This window comes from Pagrus major, chromosome 21 (assembly GCF_040436345.1).
Source record: "Pagrus major chromosome 21, Pma_NU_1.0".
NCBI lineage: Eukaryota > Metazoa > Chordata > Actinopteri > Spariformes > Sparidae > Pagrus > Pagrus major.
Window position 1 is genome coordinate 4,385,199 of NC_133235.1, and position 24,102 is coordinate 4,409,300.

At 40.1% G+C, this 24,102-nt stretch overlaps 1 protein-coding gene across 1 annotated transcript in view; it reads left to right on the forward strand.

Annotated features, from left to right (window-relative positions):
- Positions 1 to 21,892, forward strand: part of LOC141016640 (cadherin-12-like) — a 91,970-nt gene extending 70,078 nt beyond the window's left edge. The window contains exons 10-12 of the mRNA XM_073491131.1: positions 987 to 1,101; positions 4,006 to 4,257; positions 21,282 to 21,892. Of these exons, the coding sequence (XP_073347232.1) occupies positions 987 to 1,101; positions 4,006 to 4,257; positions 21,282 to 21,892 (978 nt within the window). The remainder of the gene's footprint in view (positions 1 to 986; positions 1,102 to 4,005; positions 4,258 to 21,281) is intronic.
- Positions 21,893 to 24,102: the final 2,210 nt, after the last annotated feature.

The following is a 24,102-nucleotide window of genomic DNA, read 5'->3' on the forward strand; positions in this document are numbered from 1 at the left end:
GTGCAAAAAGGGTTGCGTCTGTCAAAGGTGCAAAATAGCGCGTCTGCATCCAGTTAGTACGTTTGCAGCAATGAATATGCAATATGGGGCGTTTACACGCAATTGTGCGTGTTCTGGATGGAGAAAATGTAAATATATTAATTTAGCACACGCAAAGTGATTTATCAAACCTGAAAGCAATTTTGCTCATAGAAACTGCTTCTATATTTAACACGTCTCAAAGGGAGGTGCAAACGGTTTGTATGCATAACTGCGCACACATGGCTGCGGTTATTGTTGCAAGAAGGAGACGCCGAAACAATGGAAGGAGATGCCGAGAACGCATTTTTCACCCTCGTGTGAACATTTTTGGGATGAATGAGGAAACTATCATTAGAACATATCGCCTATCCAGCCTTGCCATTTTGGAGCTGTTGGAGGAACTCAGAGCGGATTGCACCTGCTCCTCAACGCTGGTCAGAGGCATCTCATCCACGGTGCCCCCGCCTGTTTTATTTGCAGACCTTTTATTATATGCCAATTTTTCTTTTGTTCTTCTTCTGATGTCTTGGTATCTCCTTTTCACTTCATCCACTGTTCGCCTGTTTTTTCCAACAGCATTAACTTTTTCACCGATTTTCTCCCATTCCTTTGCGCGACCATCAGATTCCTTTGCTGCAGCTCATTGAAATGTTTATTCGCTTCCTCTACCAACACTTCTAATTCCGAAGGGTCGAATTTCACATTGCGCTTTCACTCTCTCAAACTCGCCATGCTGAAAACCATGAAACACGCTAAACCCTCATTTAAATAGGCGTGTCTCCAACACATTTGCACCTGTTGTCATTTACGCAATCACTCTTAATAAATCGCCTGCAAACCGTGGTTCAACCCCACACGCAAATTTCCAGATTGCGCACGCAGATTAGTACAAGCAATTTGGGATCTTAGTAGTTCCGGCCCTTGGTGTGTTAAGCAGATTCTCTGATTGTTTGCTCCATAACCAGGTGATCCAGACGGTCAGCGCTGTGGACAAAGACCTTCCTCCTGTTGGACAGAGGTTCTTCTTTAAATCCCCAAAAGAGCTTCGCAACAGAAACTTCACTGTTCGAGATTTTGGAAGTAAGTAAGAATGAGGATTAAAAGGGAACAAGAAAGTTTTAAATACTTTATTGTATTATGACTTCTTCAGTGCCTGAATAGGTCATTTGCCAGTGACTCCCAAAAACGTACCAGCGACAGGTGTACGGGACCTTTATTGAACACTTGCAGATTCGTTAGGTTTAGGCAAGGAAACTACTTGGTTAGTTTTAGGAAAACATTGTGGTTTGGGATAAAATAACATAACTTATCTAACTTCAGTTTCAAGCATTATCTTCATTGCTTGTTTTATTGTTCATTACTAGACAGTTCCACTTAATACGGCACACGTACTGCTCATGACCAACCAGTTGGAGGTACAAGTGCTAAATGATGCTTAGTGCATCATTTGCTTAAAGAGTTTCTGTTGTTGAAACAAAAATAAAACACAATTGCTGCTATTTAACATGCATTCTTACACCCATTATCTTTCCTGATGAATGAACACTGAGTCTGCCTCTGTTGTCTCTGAATGTTGCTGCGGGATGTTCAGCTTGTACAAATCTTCTCCTGACATTTCTTGTTTTCCCCCTGCAACACCTCACCTACAAGCATTGTTACATTTTTATATGTTTGTACCTATACAGTCAGCATCACATCTGATAGAGTCAGACACACAGGCCTACAGCCAGCAAGGGCAACTGGAGTGTGTGTGTGTGTCAGAAAAGATTCATTCTCTTGCAGCTGGACGGAGATGTAGCCTGACAAGGTAGACACCATTGAGGCACCTTGTTCCTGTCACACACATGCACACACACACGTGTCTACATCTGTAGTTTGGAAGATAGAAACATTTTAAATCCTGTGCTTTCTACTGTATATAAGCTGCACATCCTCTTTTTGCTTCAGTATAAAATATTAAAGGTATTACACAGGCTTCTTTGTTTTGTGCTGCTATGAAAGAAGCAAAATGGGGTGAAAAAACTGTAACTGTATGTTGTGAAACTATCAGAGTGGAATAGTTACAGGCAAGAAAGCTGCCAAGCCAGTGACACAGTTTGAGACTTTGTTATTTTTTAAGTGTGACACCACTGGATATTTTTGACAAGACATAGTTACGATTTCTCGCCATGTTTGTGGATATTTTTGATGAGACATTGGTAATTTCCAGCCGTGTTTGTGTTCACCAAAACAAGTAGTTTTTAACTACAACATGATGTTTTCCTAACCCTTACCAAGTAGTTTTTGTGCCTAAACCTAATACAAACATAAGCACAGCATTGTCACAACATAAAATTGAAAACTGATCCTAATGAAATGTAAACTTGCAACATAAAGACATGTAAAGTTACAATTACATGTTTTGCATAAATGTACATGTAAATGTAAATGTCCTCCACAATGCTGATATCTTTAGTTCGGATGAATATGAAAGATTTGAGCTGTGCTTCAGGAAGAGAACCTTTTTGTGCCAGATTCTCTTTGTTCAAGCTTTGGAGAGAAGGCATAATATTTTGTTTTGTTTCTTGTAAACTCATGATAGTCAGACACTATTTCTGCATGACATGAAAATAGAAATCAACCATCAATCATCGATCATCATCGATCATCATCGATCATCATCATCCTACACAGCCAAAAACTATTCTTGTGACTGGGTTGCTTCTCGAACCAGGCTTGTTTCATTTAATCATCTGGCTGCTTGTGTTTCTTTCGTCAGTCTTGATTGTAGGTATGTCAAAATGTAATGCTTCAGCAATTAACTTGGAGTACAAGTACACGTTTATCATATTCAACATAAACCACTGCCCCAAAGTACAAAATAAGGCATTTTCTTTTGATTCCTGGACTTCCTGGAACCAACAGTGTGTATCTCATAGTATCTGTCATTTGAGCAAACGGCCAGAAATATCATACTGTATGGTTGCCTTCAAGTGACAAAGATCTGTACCAGTTGTTTTTCTTCATGGACCTAGAGACATGTTAAAAGAGACATCTTGGAAAACTTTTAACAGGACACCTTCAATAATGTCAATTATTATTTTTTTCCTTGTATTCCATAATTTAGAATGTGTTTTATAATGTAAAACTTAAGCAAAGCCTGGGAAAGCTACAGTATTTTTATGTCTTTGATGTCATCCCAGTTTACTGACTAAGCGGCATCATCTTGGACTCTGATATCCAGTCTCCTAATGAATTACTATTACCATCCATCCTAACACCAGATTATTATATGAGGGAAAAGGGTGAGAACATTAAATTTTGCAATAATTCTAAGGACTAAACTTAATTTGACCAAGACTGTGAATACACTTCCTGACCTAACCTCCAATTCTAAATATGTCTAACTCCTGGGTCTTCCTTTTGAGTATGTGTTACTGTAGCGTTTGTGTTCAAGGCTGTATTATTTTGTTCCTGTCAGCAAATTGCATGTGCATATCTAGATGAGCTGAAACAAAACGTATCCATCCATTTTTTGATATCACTTACCGCTTGTCCGTAAAGGGGTTATCAAACATTTGAGGGCGTGGCTTGATGCACTTGACAGTCCGTAAATCTGGGAATGTTTCTGAATTTTTCTGCAAATCTGTTTAAGGCCATCTGTTTAAAAATGTAAATATTCTAGTTTATCTCTTTCTTCCACCATGAGAGCATACTACCCTGTCTGTGTCCACATTGGTGGTTTTGATCTTCACATGGGATTTTTTGACAATAAGAAATAAATATAGAATACTGCTAACCTTACCCTTCAATTCACTGTAAATGTACGTTTGTAAGTGGAAAGGCCAACTCTAGCTTTGACATTATGTTCAGCTTCTTGTGAATTGTTGGTATATTCTTAAAGAGTTGATCAGATATCTCAGATGTTGGTGGGACAGCATTGAGGTAGTGGAAATAATTACTGTCTGGGACAGTGATGTGACATCATCCTCTGTTGGTTTCCAGACAACACAGCTGGCATTGTGACTCGACGCTCTGGCTTTCAGCAGCGGGTGCAGGATGTTTATGTACTTCCGGTTGTGGTTGAAGACAGTGGTTACCCTGCCCAGAGCAGCACAACCACCCTCACTATCCGAGTGTGTTCATGCGAGGCTGGAGGCTCACTACTCACCTGCTCAGCTGAGGCCATCTTCCTACCTGTGGGCCTTAGCACTGGAGCTCTGATGGCTATTCTGCTATGTGTCGCTCTGCTGATTGGTAAGTTAATCTTTCATCTATCATCTTCATTCTTCTGTAACTACAACCAGCACATTATACTATACAGATGACAGTTTTCAGCTGGAACAGGTTCTGCTGTAAGATTCTGTGACCAATCTTTTGGTTCTGAATGCTGGCCGTCATGCACCTAAAACCGAATGCTGTGCATGGACAAGAGCTACATTTACAAAAGCAAACACTACAGATAAGGCTTCAACTTTGGCCATATGTACAATATACAAATGACAAAAACAGCTAAGTCACTTCATGTGTAAATCTGTTCAGAGCTCGTAGGCATTGCATCATATGATCAGCAGAAATAACGGAAAAAAGTTAAAGAGAAAGTTATCAGAATCATGGATAGTGTTGTGACAGTCAAAATTCTGAAACATTACAAGCATCTGAGTGCAGGGGAGCTGTCCATTTCACTGTTGAGCTGAAATGACCACAGAATTTTTCCGGCATTTTTGGTACAGTAACTTATCACTAATAATAGCAACTGCATTTCTTCGACATAGAGACAAGAGATTATAGTAAATAAGAGAAGAGAGCTGCAATACTTATCAACAAACAACGCCATGTACCGAAAACTGGCCAGCTAAATCGGCATGCACACAGTTTACCCACAAAAGCACATGTACACAATGACAGGTGCTCAGCGGCAACCTGACTCTGAACAACCTTTTAAAAGAGGGCACGTCAGCCCACATACACCAAATCCCCTTGAAAAAGCACTTCTACTAAACTATATGAATGGCATCAATACATTAAATACATATAAGTTTCATCTAACACAAAAGCCTAATGCTATGATTATTTAGACCAATGTTAGCTTGCTTGCTTCTAAGGGGTTACCTTCTGCGTGCTTGCTTGCTGACACACCACTCAGGGCAGCAGCTTAGCTGCTGAGGCATGCTAGGAGGGAGCCTGTCCGTGAGCTGTCGAGTGTTCGTAAAAACCCCAAACATATCTTATTTAGCGAGCTTCGCCACCTCTCCTCCTGCTCTTGTCACTCCTGTCTTTTCTTGCAACCAATTTTATGTTTGAATGGCTTGACTGCTCTTTTCGCTTGGTGGTCTTGACAGATTTGACATGGGTCTTGTCACATGATCAAATAAAGACTTAAGATTGGGCAACAACATACAATCATTACCCAGCAATCATCATTGCATCTGTAAATGACATGAACACCAAAGAAAATAAGAAAATATTAATTCAATTGAATAGTTTTTAATGGTTTATTCATAGCTTTTGTGTGGCCTATGTGTAATATATATATATATATATATATATATATATATATATATATATATATATATATATATATATGTTTATATGTATGTATATATTTTTATACTTTTAAACTTTACTTGCCATTGACTTTTTCAATAACATTATTGACACCATGACAAAGGTGGATGTGCACATGTGAGGGTATATATATCAAATGTCATTTGTATACATACAGATATGCTATGACTCAAACAACAAGTGTTAAACTCAAGGTTGAAAAATGATACAGGAAGCCATGATACTCCCCTCGATCATGTGATGTCATACACCGTGTTTCAATACTAGCCACTTTTGTCAATACAGCATTTTCTGATCAGTACATGAAGGGGCCCGCTGTAGTTGACATAGGGGCCTAATGACGCTACCAACAGTTTATAATTCATCTGCCCGATCGGGCCATGGGCCCTGGTGCATTGCACCTCCTGCACAGCCGGTAGTTATGCCACTGACAATAATAATTAAAGAGCAAGGCAATGTTTTAAGTAGTGATGGGAATGCCAGCTCTTTACAGTGAGCCAGTTCATTTGGCTCATCTAAGCATGAGGAAATGGCTCTTTCGGCTCACAAACATTTAATTATTTAAACCTCCCAACACGCCAACAAGGTTTGTCAGGATCTAATGTTAAATAATGCTATGTGTTCTTCTATACATACTTAAGGTCACACACACAGTTCAGGTTCATACAGTGAAATAGTTATTAAAGCAGCCATCCTACTGATAAATCCTGTGCTCCATTAAAATATTTATTTCAGAAACTAAAAGTTTAATCCTGTTTCCTCTGGAGAGTTTCATCTGTCCTCTCTTTATAGCTTACACTTTGTGTTTTACTGCTTAAATATGTTCCTGCAGGTTCATGTAACAGTATTTAAAGGTTTCTAGTCCACAGCAGATAATGATGAAGAGAGGGATTTTACCAGTGCATTAAACCATGTGCTGTAACACTAGAGGGCACCAACAATCCGTGATAAGCCTCCAATTATCACAGGGAGATGTTGAAGTACATCCAAAGAGGCTGAGTCCTCCTTTACTTCGTTTTTTGGCTCTATTATCTAATTTCTGCTTTGGTTACAGAGAATTATAGTTACATAACCACCTGTCCAAGCACAGTGAAAACACGCAGAGCCACATGTACACAGCTCTCATTGTGCATCACAACTTGTGTGTGTGTGCCTGTGCATACACATGTATGTGTTTTACGTTACAGATAGCAGAAATGAAATTAAAGCAGTGTGAAAGCAGTTATTTATTCTGCCCTCACAACTGATTCACCCCATGCATGTAGGTGTGTGTGTGTGTGTGTGTGTGTGTGTGTGTGTGTACTGAGAAGAATCACAGCCTCCTGAGGGCATTATGCTTTCTTTATTGGTGTCTGAAGAGAACGAGGGTAACTGAAAGAGGACATAAAGAAGGAGGATGGAGGATGGGCTAATAGCTGCTAACACAGAACATCCAGCTTTTCTCATTCCTGACAGAGAGAATCACTTCCTCATATATCAGAATGGCAACAAAGAACTTTTCTGTAGAAGAAGAGGGGGCTTGAAGTAATGCTTAAAGAAATCCTGCCGTGGGTTTAATTTCTGAAGTATTACTTTCTTAGCATTTGTGCACTGAATGGCATGACTAAATGGACCATATTTTGGCAAAGAAGGCTGACTGGAAAAGATACAACGAAAACTGCCACTGCTGGTAAACAACAAAGTAATCTGAAATAGTTTTGAAAGCTTGTGTCTTCCTGAGGATTCATTTTTGGCCTGGCATTGTCCATTGTTTTATTAACTTCCTGTAAGCTCTTGTTACCTTAAGGGAAAAGCAGTTGTGGTATCTAGGTAAAAGAAAACAAAAAGAAAACAAACAAACAAACAAAAACCTTTATAGTGGCCAAGATAAGAACATTTCCAACAACATAATGTCATCAAGACTGGAAGTACTGTGGAAATTAGTTTCATTATTAATCAGCCTGTGGATTTTTTCTACAGTTATTAATGGTTTAGTCAATAAAATATAGTATAGTGCATAATCCCCATTACAACTCTACAGCCCAAACTAACCTCTTCAACTTACTTGTTTTGTCCAACCAACAGTTCAAAACCCAAATAGTCATCAGTTTTCAGTGATATAAACCCAGTCTGTCCACAACAGAAAAAAACGACCCTACGACACCGATGAGGTTTGTTGTTAAGTTACATCTAGTGGCTGTAGTAATTATTACATTAGCAAAGGAGAAAGTGTGTATGTTGCTATTGGCCGTTGGTTATATATGCTGCAAAGTAACACAGTCAATAATCACAGGTGTTTTTCATCCTTTGAAACTGACAACAGAAGTACACAAGCTTGCTGATTTCACACTTACATATGAAAATGACAACAGAAGTTCACAAGTTTGCTGATTTCATATATCTCTGCAATGCAAATCAACCACTAGTTGTCTATGGAGAAGTGACTGTTATTGTTAGCATGACATCACAGTAATTTGTTTGATAAAGAGCGACAAAGTCAGGAGAAGGTTGGGGTGGACGGTCAGGATAAGAAAACACAGGACTTTCATTCAGTAGACCACTGTTCATGTCAAGTGTCAACGGTGAGTTATTTTAACTTATTAACATTGTAATGTTATGCATATAACATAAGTTAATTTACATACGTAACATACTTATTTTAAGCCAAACCAAGATGTTTTCCTGAACTTAACAGAGTATTTTTGTTGCCTAAACATAACCAAAAAGTGAGCAAAAGTCCAGTATGCCTGTTGCTGGTACACTGCAGCAGTCATGTTTTTTTGGGAACAGTGATATGTTGTTTAGGGAGTCACTGGCAATTGACCTATTCAGTCATTTAGATCACCTATCTAGTGTCACTTCTGGAGGCAACCCTCTGGGGTAGTGGTATAAAGAATGAGAAAAGTTTGAGATGGGGTGTGGTTGGATGGGTCATACACAGGAAAGTTGTTATAGTGACAAGACTGAACGTAGGTTTTAATCCAAAGCATATTTTTTTTCCTAAACCTAACCAAGTACTTTTTGTGTCTAAACCCAACCAAATCTGACCATTTCACAATGTTAATCAAAGTCCAAACGTTATCGTATGTCATAATATTTGAAATGTTTCTCAGCAAGCTTCATTTTAAGTCTAACCGGACATTGCATATTTATTGCAGGCTTATAAAGGCTCAAAAGGTCTTAGAACTTTGGTCTTAGAACTTTTGCTGACCTTTAAGGTCTGTTTCTGTCACCTAGTCTTGGTTAAAAGGGCTGCAGCACTTTGGGTGACAGCTGTTGGAGTAATAATCCAAGCGTGAAGAACTGAGGCATATATGACCTTTTCCAGATTAACAGAGAAGTCTCCTGTCTGGAAGCAACATGACTGAACTACCCTTTACCTGATATTCAAAGCTAAAATTCAAATCAAATACCACATCAAAGACTAAACTAAATTTACAGAGACTAAAGTGTGATATTGAAGATCAAACCATCACTAAACGATTATTGTGGACGTACTTACAACATGGCTCCTATTTTTGTAGCTATGGTCATCATTTGTATTGCTGATCATACTATTGCACCCACCAAAGAAAATATCACTGACAGCTTCCCTGATTGACTTCCAGCCGATGACTCGCCAGTTCATTACTGGGCTGAGATGTAGGGACAAACAGCCATTCACACTTCCATTCACAACTATGGGCAATTTAGATTGACCAATTACTATCACTTTCATATTTTTGGATTGTGGGAGAAAGAGGAACAAGAGAACCCACACAGGCACGGGGAGAACAGAGCGCTGCCTCAGCTGGGTTTCGAACCCAGGACCTTCTTGCTAATCACTGCGCCACTGTGCTGCCCCCTTTAACCCTCCACTAAAACATAGTACAAAGAGGTGGGAAACACAACCAGGCATCAAACTAATGATGATCAGATTATCCAAATTATTTAGAAGTCAAACTGAAAGTGAACGCATCTGAAAACTGAGCACACAACTATAGCAGCCTATAGTAAGTCAAAGATGAAGCATGAAGCTTTTGTGTAAACTTTGATAAATGTTTACATCAGTTTCAGTAATCATTTAACCATTCACTTCGTTTTCCCCTTCAGATATGCTGTCTGTTTTCGCGTGTTTATTTTCAGTCTGTCTGACTGCCTGGCTGCTTCTGTTTCCTTTCCCATTTTAGTTCCCTGATCTCAGAAATGAACTACAATCATATCAAATCAGATCAATTTTATATAGCCCAAAATCACAATCACATTGCCTTAGTGGGCTTTACAATCTGTACAGTGAGCGACATCCTCTGTCCTTAGACCCTCGATTTGAGTGAGGAAAAACTTGCCATATTGAGAGAAAAACGGAACGGAAAAAAAGACCTCTGGAAGAGCCACAGAGGAGGGATCCCCCTCCCAGGATGGACAGACATGCAATAGATGTTGCATGTACAGAACAGAACAACAAAATCACAGTTTACAAACTGAATTGACATAATATCTGATATAGTCATTATATATGTAAAGTGTGTGAATCCAGGAGCATGACTGAGAGTTTTTGATAGTACATCCTGTGTATCACCAAGGAACCTTGTGTACCACTACATCTATTCTTGTATATACTGTGTGATATATCACACAGTTGTTGATGTACTATCAAAAACTCTCTAAATGTCAATGGTTTGTGTAATTTATGGTTGCCCAAACCTAGGTTTGCCATCTGGAGGAGTCTAGTTGGATAATAATATTTGTGCAGTGACCACTTCCTCAAAGGGAACTTGGTAACTGTGGATATTGTGTAGCTAACTGCTTACTTTGTAATGTTTAAGTTATTGTTTTTTTCTGTTCAACAGTATGTTGTCCATTCTGTTTTTTACTTCCTCCACCTGAATTTCCCACATCATCAGAATCACGTGACTTCAAAAAACCTATTGGAATTACAGGTTTCTCTGACAGTCCCAGCATTAATTAAAGTATTTCACTAAAAACAATGGATTTCACTGATTCATACTTGCAAGCATGACTCATCCATAAACGAATGGCACAACACAGGAGGGCTAACTCCTCAGGTCAAGACTCTGCTGTCCACTTCCATCTGAAGGAGAAAAGTCATTCCTTTGAGGACAACAATGTAAACATATTGGCCAGAGAAGACAGATGGTTTGAAAGAGGAGTAAGAGAAGCCATCTATATCAAACTGGAATGACCGTCTTTGAACAGTGGAGGCGGCCTACGACATTATTATCACCCACCTACAATGCTGTACTGAGTTCTCTCCCCAGACAACTTAACAACCATTCACACCTGGGCTCACCTAGCCCTAGCAATCCACATGAAGGCTGGTGGCCCTAATGGCTCTGAAAGTAAGAGCTCACACGTTTCCTTAACGACTCGGTAAGGACACTCCCACACAGAGTTTAAAAGCCTGCAGCTCCCCTCCTGTTAGTTAGAACTGAAGACTGATGACCTGGATGACTGAGAACCTTCATCCAAATGTTGGAAATGTTTAAACATTGTTGCATTGCATTTATCGCTGAAATGAATGATCGATACATCACTGAAGTCATTTATTATGCAAAGATATCTAACAATTACCAATGCAAGGATTTGCTGCTTTTCTCTGTCGGTTCAGGTTTTGATTGTTGGTCATAGTAAACAAACATTTAAAGACTTCACTTTGGGCAATTTTTAGGGTACTTTTTCATTACATTTGGATATTTTATAGACTTTTTTATAGACACAAATGAATGATTAAAAACAGATTTAACAAAATAATAGAAGTTGCAATTAAAATCTCTGTTTCATTCATTGCTGCCAGTGTCAGATCAGTTCTATTTTTAACTTCAGTTTGGCTCAGAAGGTGCTATGAGTTTTTCTGTTATGTCAGAAAGTGGCTTTCTGCTACATTAAAGCCTGGTGAACTTTCCATAATTTACTAAGCCAACAACCCCACCTCCTCATCTCGCAACCCCAAATAAATCTTCCTCTAATGCTAACACAGTGTTATTCTACCACCTGCACCAGGATACAGTAGTGCTGATGCTGCTGAATCAGAACCTAATATATGATTGGACATTGTTCTGCCCTTTTTATTGTACATTGATTGTATATTTTTCAATTTGGTCCATTTTGTGTATATTTCATGCACTTGTAAAACTATTTAGTGATACGCTCCAACAAACAGAATATTGGCTTTAACGTGCGTCACAAAGGAACTAATAAATAGTGCATGGATTTCAGTGGATGTTTTTCACAAACAGACAGCCGTGTGTCCTCTCATTTGAAATCCCCACTGACCTACTGTAGCTCCTTAGTTATTATTTCTGGAACAGCATTGGTTCCTTTTCACAATCCTCAGCTGTACCATACTGTGAGTTTTTCTTTCTTCCAGCAGCAAGCAGTTCACAAAAAAGCCCCGATGCTGACACAAGACGGTTTTTGTATTAAATCTCCCAAAGAGCTGAACATGCTGAAACATCAATATACTGCAGTACAAACTAGCATCCCCCATTAACCCAGCCCCTAGTCTCCACTATGACCTTGTTTAGTTTCTATAGCACATAGCCCTAGGGGATGTTGTTGTGTTTCCTTCCCAGTGCACTGATCTACTCCACGGATCAGGCGGATCATTGGTTTTTTAATGAAGGGAGGTGAGGGGGAGCAGTTTACATATAAGGATGGCATAACTGCATAAAATCTACATGAAGGGCTTCCAGTGAGGACTTTGAGCAGCAGATGGGATAAAATCATCTAGGATTAGGAGGTCTTTGATTATTGGCTCGCTGATCTCAGTCCAAAACACAGCCCTGTCTTCCTTCGATGGATTATCTTAGTTTTATTTTAAGATGGAAGCCAGAACTGTTGTTTTAATAGTCAGTCCACAGAAGAAAACCTGCCATATTCATAAAGAAATAAAGATTTGAGTTGCTAAACTCAAACCAGCAAACAATCTTGTTTGAGTTGCTAAACTCTGGTTTGAGTTGCTAAACTCAAACCAACCTCCAAACATCAGACAGATGTGAGATGACTGGACTTTGGAATAGACTTGACTATGTCTGAACAGCAGCGCACTACAAAGATCTTTTAAAGGTAACTAAACCCAAGAGTTTTGGCTGAAGTGCCTCTTCTCTAGAAATTCCACAAATGACTCTAGAACATGAAACAAGTTATGAACATTGGCAGGGTTGGGAGGGGGTGCTAAGACATGCCCGTTCACTCCTTTGTGCCAATACCTGCAGCTGCAGCCAGCACCACCACAGCACGTTCCCACTAACACATAACATACGCACACACATACACATACACACACTCACACCAATATTCTATATTAGCTAGCATATTAGATATGTTTTCTAGTTTATCTAGCTCTGATTTAGCTTAGCAGCACAAACATTTTTGTGACAGAAATGTTGTTTGAAGTAGAGGACTTATCTCCTCTGGAGTTTCCTGTTGCCCAAGACCATGATGGTTCAGAACCAGAGCCGTACCAGTTAGGCATAGAGACAGCCGATCACTAATAGTGGTGACATTATTTCTCATACATTATCAGTGTGTTTACTTACATGCTCGTGGGACATGGAGGAAATAGAACAGATACTGAAAAATTGCTGCAGAGTGCAAGCCACCCACGGAGCTCCACACCACACCATGGCGCTCCAAATATCAGCCCAAATAGAGAGCCTAAGTCACGCCCCTTCAGGATGACCCCATAGGACCTTATCTCGGAAAAAAAATATGTATGGTAGTAAATGGAGAGAAACAAAAAATGTTTTGATCCTGTTTGAATTTTGCCTTGAACTACACATGGCAATTTAAAAAATAATTTTCCAAGTCAAGAAAGTCACAGTTTTTCATAATAACTGGTTTGAGTTTTTCATAATACTAACGAAATATAAGACTGTGAAAATATGCAATCATAAAGAGTACACAGCCAACAGTTGCGTTAGTGACATCGTCTCTTTGAACGTCTCACCAAAACCTGTAACTTAAACATTGGAGAGCTGCTCTTGCATATTAAAAAACTTCATATATGTAGGACCAAAAATGTATTTGTCTCTCCTCGTTGACTACTGTAAATTTTTTTCCCCAAAGAAGGTCCAATGAGGCAAACCGGAAGGGGCATAACTTCGGCTCTCCATGCACCAAAAGAAGGTGGGCAGCGTTCTGGTATGCTTCGCGGCCCTTCCGTTGACTGGGTGTCCATGCCATGATATGGAGAGGGCAGAAAAGAGTTTTGGCAGCTTCTGAGAAGTGCCGATTCGTGAGTAAAATGTCTAAGTGCTGGTACTGCAAATCGGTCAGTTCACAGCATGCCAGTTTTCTATTTGCAACAGGTGCTCTTGTGGTCACTACTGTAAGCTATTTTAATGTTTCGGTATTTATTTATTATATATTTCTTTCTCAAAACAGGTTGCAGTGATTCATGTTGCTTGGTAAAAAATGTTCCTGATGTATAAGGAAAGTTGTTCTGGTGATATTTGTTACAAAACACCTACAGTGTAGAGACATGTGTAAAGCAGAATTTCACCAAATGTCAAAGATCTCTGTGTGCCATTACGTTTAAGTACTGAGTACGTTAAAGTACTGACGACAAAATCTGTTCTTGTTATGTGATGCAGGTAAGATTGAAGATGAAGCAGTGGGGGATTGGAGATTATTTACTTGGACCACAGTGAGCTGCTGGTTTCAGAAGTGTTTGGCCCCATTCTGTATACAATCCAGAAAAGCTACATAACATATACACAAGACTATACCGGACACTTTTTTCCAGTTATTTATTTAGGATCTGTGATAGATTACTTCTGATGACAACCGAACATTTCTTAATTTGCTGCTTCATTATAAAAGGTTTTTGATAACTAAATATCAGTGGCTTTTATTTGGAAGCATTTTAAGGAAATGTACGTGCGTTTAAGTACTGCACACTGTCATCAGCCTAAGGAACAGGCAGGTTTAATGGTCTCTCTGAAGACAAAAGCTTTCTTTGTTGTGTAATGCAGATAAGATTGAAGATGAAGCAGTGGGGGATGGAGATTATTGACTTGAACCACAGACACAGAGGGCTCCTGAACACAATAACGATGTTGTTGTATAGCTTGTTGCACTAAGCTTCAAATATAGAAGAATTACACATTTACTCAACAGCCAACTCAGAAAAGCACACACACTCCATCCAACAGCTCAGCTTAGCTACTTACTTCATCCGTCTCTTTTCTCACTGCAGAAAGATCTCTTGAAATAAGAAAAAAGTTTATGTGCATCTGATTGTAACCATGGAATGTACTTTCATTTCAACATAGCTGGTCTTGAATGTGTGTATTGCAGAGACATCGCCCATTAGAAAAGAGAATACAAAATAGACTTTTTGCAGTTAAATTGGTACTGTATAACTTCATATAAGTAAAAATGCTTAAAAGGTAAAACCTGATTTGTCTGCTCATTTAGAATATGTAACCCAAACCCAAATGATAATTTATTCTTGCACTTTTCCCCTCTATTGGACAGCCGCCACTGAGATTAAGTTTATTGCAGTTTTCGCTCACTGTATGAAAAAATACTTTTGGGGATATTGTCCCAGTTTCTATTACGGTTTTGGTGTTTGCAGTGTAATGTTTAATTGACAAAGTTATGTTATTTTCTTATAAATGTTTCACAACTGCAACATTCTCTCATAATTAGAATAATAACAAAAACTATCATAATGATAAGAAATAAATCATTAAAACATCTCAAACTCAGTCAAGTATGTGCACCTCTTAGAGGACAGCAGTGTGTGTATGTGTTTTGCTGTCAGGGGCTGTAGTATATTGCTGTCAGCAGCATCAGTGGTGGTATTAGCCGTGTAGATGAGGCCCTACAGAGCAGTTTAAACTCATTGATTGTCTGGTTAAAGCGCTGCCTTTGTTTTCCTGCTCCTATTGATTATATAGCAGTGGACAGGACACACAGTGGACAAATAAAGTTGCCTGTCAACAAAGGCTGAAGATGAGTGAGTTAGCATTTTAAAGGGTGATAAATAAACCAGATTAGAGGGAAAAACAGAGAGTCAACTGACATACACTGCTCGAAAAATTAAGGGAACACTTAATCATCACAGCATAACAACAAGTCAGTTAAACTTCAGGGATATCAATCTGTCCATTTCGGAAGCACAAGTGATTGTGAATCAATTTCACCTGCTCTGGTGCAAATAAAAGTGGCAACAGGTGCAATTGAGAGGCAAAAACAAGACAACCTCCAAAAGGGAATGGTTTTGCATGTGGTGGCCACAGACAATTGTTCTCTCCTTATCCTTCCTGACTGATTCTTCTCTAGTTTTGTGTTCTGCTAGTGTCCTTGTCACTACTGGTAGCATGAGGCGGTACCTGCAGCCCAATCAGGTTGCACAGGTAGTCCAGCTCCTCCAGGATAGCACATCCATATGTGCGCTTGCAAGAAGGTCTGTTGTGTCTCCCAGCACAATCTCAAGAGCACGAAAGAGATACCAGGAGACCGGCCGTTACACAAGGAGAGCTGGACACGGTTGTAAAAGGGCATCAACCCAGCAGCAGGACCAGTATCTGCTCCTCTGTGCAAGGAGGAACAGGAGGAGCACTGCCAGAGCCCTACAAAATGACCTCCAGCAGGCTACTGGTGTGCATGTTTCTGACCAAACTGTCAGACTCCATGAGGGTGGCATGAGGGCCCAACGTCCTCTAGTGGGACCTGTGCTCACAGCCCAGCACCATGCAGCTCGATTGGCATTTACGAGAGAAAACCAGAATTGGCAGGTCTGCCTCTGGCACCCCATTCTCTTCACAGATGAAATCAGGTTCAAACTAACTATGACAGGTATGAAAGAGTCTGGAGATGCCATGGTGGACATTGTGCTGCCTGTAACATCATCCAGCATGACTGGTTTGGCAGTGGGTCAGTGATGGTCTGGGGGGTCATATCCTTGGAGGGTCACACAGACCTCCATCTCATAGCACTGACTGCTGTTAGGTCTCATTAGGAGACAGAACACTGAAATGCTACCATAGATGAAGAGGGAGGTTCTGGTGAGGGGATGTGGGATGTAAACAGTCGGTCACATGTAGAAGACTGTACAGCGTAGAGAATTAATAACAATTTTGCAGCACAGTTTCATAAAGGCATATTTTAAGCAGCACTATGGCTTAAAGTAAGACTTTTTAAAACAACCACTAGGCTGGCCAAAGGGTGATCATCTTCTAGCTCGACACAACTGACTTTAAACAACAGTTTCAATCCAAGACATCAATCCTACAATAAATATATGTGTTGGCACTGTATCATAGAGGTGTTGATGCAGTGGTCATTGCCTCACAGCAGGAAGCTCCTGGGTTCCAGACTCTGCTGGGGCAGGGTTCAGTGTGCAGAGTTTGCATGTCCTCCCTGTGCCTGCGTGGGTTTCCTTCCAGGTATTCCGGCTTCCTCCCACAATCTAAAAGACATGCAAGTTAGGTTAATCGGTCACTCTCGTTTGTCAGCCCTGTGATGAACTGGTGACTTATTCAGGGTGTACCCCGCCGCTCACCCGAAGTCAGCTGCGATCGGTTCCAGCGGATACAGATAATGAATGAATGTAAGAAAATGTTATATGTGGTCTGCTCTGTTGCCAATTTATTAGGTACAACGTCATCAATTAATCCTCACTTCATAAAGGTTATAATGTTCAGCTTTTGTTGAAACTGTTTGAGAGAGGTGCTGCCTTAACTGTATGCCCATTTCAGAGGATGTAGTTTGTGGTGCTGTTTAATTTATATAGAGTTGTTTCTATTATTTTGTCCACACTCACTTATGTCACTGAGGATAGACTAAATAACAGAAACACCTCTCTGTATACATTACTTTTAATTCTTGCAGCATTAGCTTAATGAATAAGGCTGGTTGTTGACGTTGAATGATCTCAAGTTTGGAAACTAATCCACAGCACTGTGTGTTGCTCTGTATTCAGACAGCCGCCTCTAAAGCTGCCCTCTGTTCTCACTAATCCATGTATGTGCCTTTTCTTTGGTTGCTGCTACAAAATTCAGTGACACAACACACAGAAACTGGTTGGTGTTTCTCTGTGAGGCGAACTGAAAGCTGTGCAAAGCAAGGCATAGATGGTCATGTTATACAGTCCATCCCTCACAAGTGGCAACAGGACAAGCGTCCACATAGGTTCTCACCACAACCGCGGCAAATTATTAATAATTAACTGAGCTGCAGGTTATTCTACCTGAAATTAATCTGCAGATCTTCAAGCTCCCCTATACAATAACAACAGTGCTAGTGTGTTTAAGGTATTATTGTATACCAGGAAATCAAAATACTGTTTCAGACCCCACTATCCTTTCTATCCTTTTACCGATCCATTTTATTTTCATTTATGATGGAAAGGAGGGTTTCTATTTAAAGCTGCACTAATAGATATTTTATTTTATCTGATTTTAAAGGTGTTATTGATAACATTCAGCCATTAAATGTGGCACTCCATGTCACAACCCGGTGACATGTAACAGGTGGAAACTGGAGGTAGAAACACGTTAAAAAAACCCCACAAGGATCGCAACGCCTCTTTTGGTTCTGCAGCACCCTCATGCTGTATGAATTGACACACTGGTGCGGCTTCACGCTGGCGCTGCTTGGTTCAGTGGGAACAAACAAAGCTGGAGAAAAAGCGAGCCTTCGCTGCAGAGATAATGCAGAGTCTCTGTGTGAAAAGGGCTAATGTTTTGTGCTTAAAGAGAAATCACAAGAGTTGAGTGAGCAGCAGGGCTTCCTTCTCTCTCTATTTTCAAAGCTATTTGCACTCAGTTTTGGCAGTTTGTATCCCTCACATGCAGACTCCAGCTCACAGCATAGCAAATTACCCTGGATCTGACCTGGGAGTAAAGTATCATCCTGTTAGACCCCACCATCAGGATATTCCATTTGTCAGCTGACATATAACAACTGAAAGAACAGCTGGATTTTGGAGTGTTGACAAGTAAAGTTGTCTTTTCTTACCTTTTGCACTCCTTAATATATGAACTCAACTGGCATATGTTTGTTGAAAGAGTTATTGGTCACTGCAATCATTAACTCTGTCTAAGCTGGTTGTGAAGAGATCCTTGTATAACGTGACTACACTCTTACAGTAGGACCCACTGACCAGAGTGTGCAGCAGTTACAGTTACATTTACATCTGCCTGTATTGTTGCTCATGTGGTGGGACAGGGGTGTCATGCAAGCCAAAATCCTGGGGGTACACATTTAGAGCAGGAGGCATGGCATGTCCATCTTTTTCCAATTTCATCTGCTGCTGGTAGTTGTTGTGTCCTCATCCACAGATAGCTATTGCTGATTTTGTCGGACCAGTGAATATTAAAAATTCTTCTGAGGCAGTTGTCAATTTAGGTCTGCACCTTATTGATTGTCATCTTCAACTTCACCAGGTCTCTGTGCCATAGAGCAGCACTGATTTTATATTAGATTTGAAAATTCTTATTTATGTTTGTTGCTGTGTCCCTCTAGAAGGCCAGATGTTACTGAGTTGTAAAAATGCTGCCCTTCTCTTGCCTATTCCTGCTTTAACCTCTGCATCTCTACCTCCCCGCTTGTCAATGATACTCCCCAAGTAGAGGAGGGACTCCACCTCTTTGAGTCTGCTGCCTTCAAGTGTTATCAGTTCCTGACTGCAAACATTCATTCTCATGATTTTGGTCTTCTCTTCATGAGTCTTTAGTCCTACTTGTGAGGAGGTACCCGTAAGTGTTGTAGTTTTATCCTGCATCTGATGGTGGTTGCATGACAGTAATGTCAGGTCGTCTGGCATCCAGCTGTGTCAACAAATCCCATTAAATTCTGTTCTTTCTTTGTTCAGTTGTTGTTTTCATTACAGTGGTGTCAGTACAGTGTACAGAGTTATACCATCCATCCAAGTCATGACTAGCCAACGAGGCAGAAGAATAAACAACTGTGTTGAGGGATGGCTACCAACTTTGGCTTGCACTAGCCAACTATCTTGCAAACAATGCAGTATTTCTCAACGAAAATGTGAATTACTAATTGCATTTCATTTTCACACATTTAAAGTGTCATGTGCACTTGAAAAACCTATACTGTACCTTTATCAACCCAAACCAATACTATAGGCAAAGGAAGTTTGTGACTTTATCTATCCATCTATAACATAGATACATTTGACTCAAAATAAAACAATAAATAAAAATATAAAAAATAAATACTGTATATAAAAAATATCCCAACTACACTGCCTGGCCAAAAAAAAAAAATCATCACCTGGAGGCTAATCAGAAATAAAGGTTTCAGTTTGCTAGGGAGCATGAAGATTGGACTCTGGAGCAATGGAAAAAGGTCATGTGGTCTGATGAGTCCAGATTTACCCTGTTCCAGAGTGATGGGTGCATCAGGGTAAGAAGAGAGGCAGATGAAGTGATGTACCCATCATGCCTAGTGCCTACCATACAAGTCTGTGGGGGCAGTGTTATGATCTGGGGTGGCTTCAGTTGGTCAGATCAAGGTTCAGCAATGTTATGTGCCAAAAAAATCAGCTGAGGTCAGCTGAATATACTGAATGACCAAGTTTTTCCATCAATGGATTTTTTCTTCCCTGATGGCACGGGCATGTTCCAAGAATATAATGCCACAATTCATGGGGCTCAAATTGTGTCAGGGAGCATGAGACATCATTTTCACACATGGCTTGGCCACCACAGAGTCCAGACCTTAACCCCATTGAGAATCTTTGGGATGTGCTGGAGAACAGTTTACTCTCCCATCATCAATACAAGAGCTTGGTGGAAAATTAATGCCACGGCAAATGCGAGCCATAATCAAAGCTAAAGGTGGTCCAATTAAATATTGTGTGTGTGACTTTTTTTTTGGCCGGGCAGTGTAGATCAAAAATCTGGTGCACTGCCACTTTGTATGGGCGTGACATCTCTGTTGAAATATAGTAGGCAACACGGGACTGACCATGAGGTGAAAAGGGGAGTGGTCAAAAGTAGACAAATATCAACTTGATACAAATTAATATTAACTTTGCCAAGAAGCTCTGAATATGCAATTAAATGTACTAAAAGCTATTTATTTATTTAGGATTTTGGCAGCTCAGTCCTCCACAGAGTTGTGTCACATAGTGTAAATATAGTATAGTATATATATATATAGTATAGTATAGTATATAGTTTAAATATATGTTTAGGGAGGAAATATTATTGTAGTTACTGTTGTTCCCTTGTCTCCAAGATTACAGATACAGACAAAAATTAAGCAAATCCACAGTCACTGCTTACTCGTCTAGCAGATAATAGATTTTGTCACTCAGCAGAAAGGGAACACATAAGATGGATAACTACAGGATAACTACAAACTCATTCAGTACACTTTTCTTTTATTAGGATGGAGTAACTAAAGTATTGTAGAACCGTGGGAAAAAGTTCATAAATAGGTTGAGATCAATGCCAAACATTGGACTAGGCACATAGAATTTTACGGCAACTCTGCATCGGATTAGAAAATGTATAATTTTGGTGACCTCAGGAGTTTATTTGGTGGAGAGACACATTTTCACTTTGAGTGTATAAATGATATAAATAATTTGAAAGACACTATAATCAAATACACTTTATACATACAGGTTTTAACGAACATTCAGTAGGAGCTGACTCAAAGAAAAGCTAAAAAAAAAAATGGGAAGGAGACTGTCCAAATTTTTCTTCAACATATCTTCAAATAAACCATCACTTTCTTCTCTTTGTGTCTTGCAGTTATGGCAGGATTATACATGAACCAGAGGCACAACAAAGAGAAAGAGACTCTGATGACATCAAAAGAGGACATCCGGGATAATGTCATTCACTATGACGATGAGGGTGGCGGAGAGGCGGACACTCATGCCTTTGACATGGGCACTCTACGCAACACACATCCACAACGCACCAGCACTCACAGCAACACCTCCATAAAGGAAAAAAATGGCTACGGAGACGGGGTTCTGCTGCACCTCAGCAGTCGCTCTGATGACATCAGGACACCTGACATCCACTGTCAAACAGCCAGTGTCATTGCTGCCATGAACAAGGCCCCACTGTCTTACCGTGGCAGAGTGACGGAGGGTGATGCTGAAATGATCAAGGAGTTTATCCAACAGCGGTTGGAGGACAGTCAGCAGGGTTATGCCGCCCCACCCTATGATTCACTGGCGACCTACGCCTATGAGGGTGAGGGCTCGGTGGCTGGCTCACTCAGCTCCATCGAGGAGTCGTGGGTAATTGACGATACAGGGGACTTTAGCTCACTTGGTGACTGGGGACAGCCGTTCAAAACACTGGCTAGTATCCTAGACAGACCGCCGCCTACTCCGACTGAGGAGAGCTGAGAGGAAATTGCACAGCAGAGAGAATTTGGGTGGCCATGTGGGAATTACCATTCTTTTCTAGTAATGTTTTTTTACTGTGGCAGGCACTGGCTAGAATGATGTGAGGACTTTTTAGAAAACCATGTGAAGTATAGTTGTGGACTGGTTACCTAGAGAGCTGAGAATCTAGTTACAGTTGCGTGAAAAGGTAACCTTGATAGCTCCTCAAAGTGCCTGAGGTACTATACGTATGTTTACATGTATTTTAATTCATAAAACTTAATAAAAAATATCTTCAACTAATATTTTGATTTCAACATCAGATTCTTTAGTCTCATCAAGACATTTCCTATAAGTGATTCAACCAACTATTCCAGACCATCCACCAGGCAGAAGCGCCCCAGATGTGGCTCCGCAGACAATGTGCACCAAGTCAGTTTTAGTTTCACAGAGCAGACCAAGCCAGGCAGGAAGTCAGACCCAGAAACAGCATAGAACATCTGGTCAATTTTCACACCCTGAACAGATGGGATTCACTTCACTTTTAATCTCAGCAAGACAACAATATGAAATGCTTCTGCTGAGGTATGGTGCTGTGGGAGGTACAAAACCACGCCACACACACGGCATCATGTCTGGTGGAATATGGGCATTAGCCATGCTAGGAAAGGCACTGGGGGCTCAGTTGGTAGAGTGTGCGCCCCATGTGCAGAGGCTGTGTCCCCGTTGCAGCAGCCCAGGGTTCAAGCCCACCTTTGGCCCATTGCTGCATGTCACTCTTTCATCCTGTTTCCTGTCACTCTTCAGTTGTAATGTCTGGGATATCATTTGAAGAAGTTTGATAGTTCTTTGATCTTATTTTTTTGTATGGTGAACTTGACCTGCATTATGATTAGGACTAAGTGTAACAATTGTGTTACACTGTCACTGACTTAATTTTCCAGGCTTCGATAATTTCTCCAGAACTGTGGTGAACATAAAGCAGGTGAGGTGACTGGAGAAGGCAGAGCGCGTGAAGCAGTTGTCTCAAGTGTGCTCTGTGTGCCGTATAGCGGTCATGTTTACTGTAGCCATAATACACACAATAGTCAGGTCAAAGTTGTTGTCCGTCTAATACTTTGGCATATGCATCAGCTCATCTGTATTTAGAGCCAATAAGCTAGCATGCTGCTATACTAAAATACGATGTTAACCATGGTAACCATCGCCTGCTTAACTTAATCCTTCCTGTTTTAGACATTTAAAGATTAATTTATCTGTATTTTCTTCTATGTCATGTGATATCAGCCTTTTTCTGTGAACCATAGCTTTTTATACTTTATCTGCTTGGCAGCAGCTTTGGATGTTGAGCAAATATTTGGATTAGGCAGACACCAGACAAAACAGAATAACAGAATACAAATAAAAACAGATGGGCTTCTCAGTTAGAGCTTTCATTTGGTAAGCTCTGAGTCATTAGTCTGGGAAATTACTTCAGTTTGGGGGAGGACACAAGTGTTGAATCCTCAGCTACAGGTCACATGTTGACACTGATGAGTGGGCTGTGCGCTGATTGCTCCTGTTATTGTGCACTGGTCATGATGCTGAGACAAATATAGGATTACATGAGCCTCAGACTCAAACCTGTGTGTATTTAGGAAATTGTGATTTTCCTGTTTTCACCATTATCACTGTCCACATGTCACGTACTGATATAAGTGACTTTATGTTTTCTGTATTGGCTTCATTTAGATTCATAGTCTTCCTTCAAAACCAGAGCCATCATGATGCCAAAGGGCCCAAAAGTTGCTTTACTTGCACAACATATATGTATTAAGTAATTTATAGCACTGGACTGTTCAACAATCAACAATAAATTACTATGCGTAATGTGACAGGTTCTCACTAATGACACAGAGATGTATCATCAACTCTGCAGTTCCCCTCAGATTTACAGAACATGTTGGCCTCTTCCGGCTTGTTTTATTTGTGATGTCCACAACTTCTGACAGAGCTTCCAATTCTGAAAAGTAAAGCCAATGCGGAAGTGCCTTAAACTTGCATTCTTTCTAATGGCTAGCAGGGAGAGACTCCACTGGTTTCAAGAAGTCAATTTATATGTAAGCTTATGAGAAAATTACCTTTCTTAATTATTAAGTAAACAGTTTCCTAATGAGTTTATGGTTTCAATCACTAGTTTCAAGTCTTCTTCAATATAGCTTAAGGTTTCACAACCGTCATCCACAATGGGT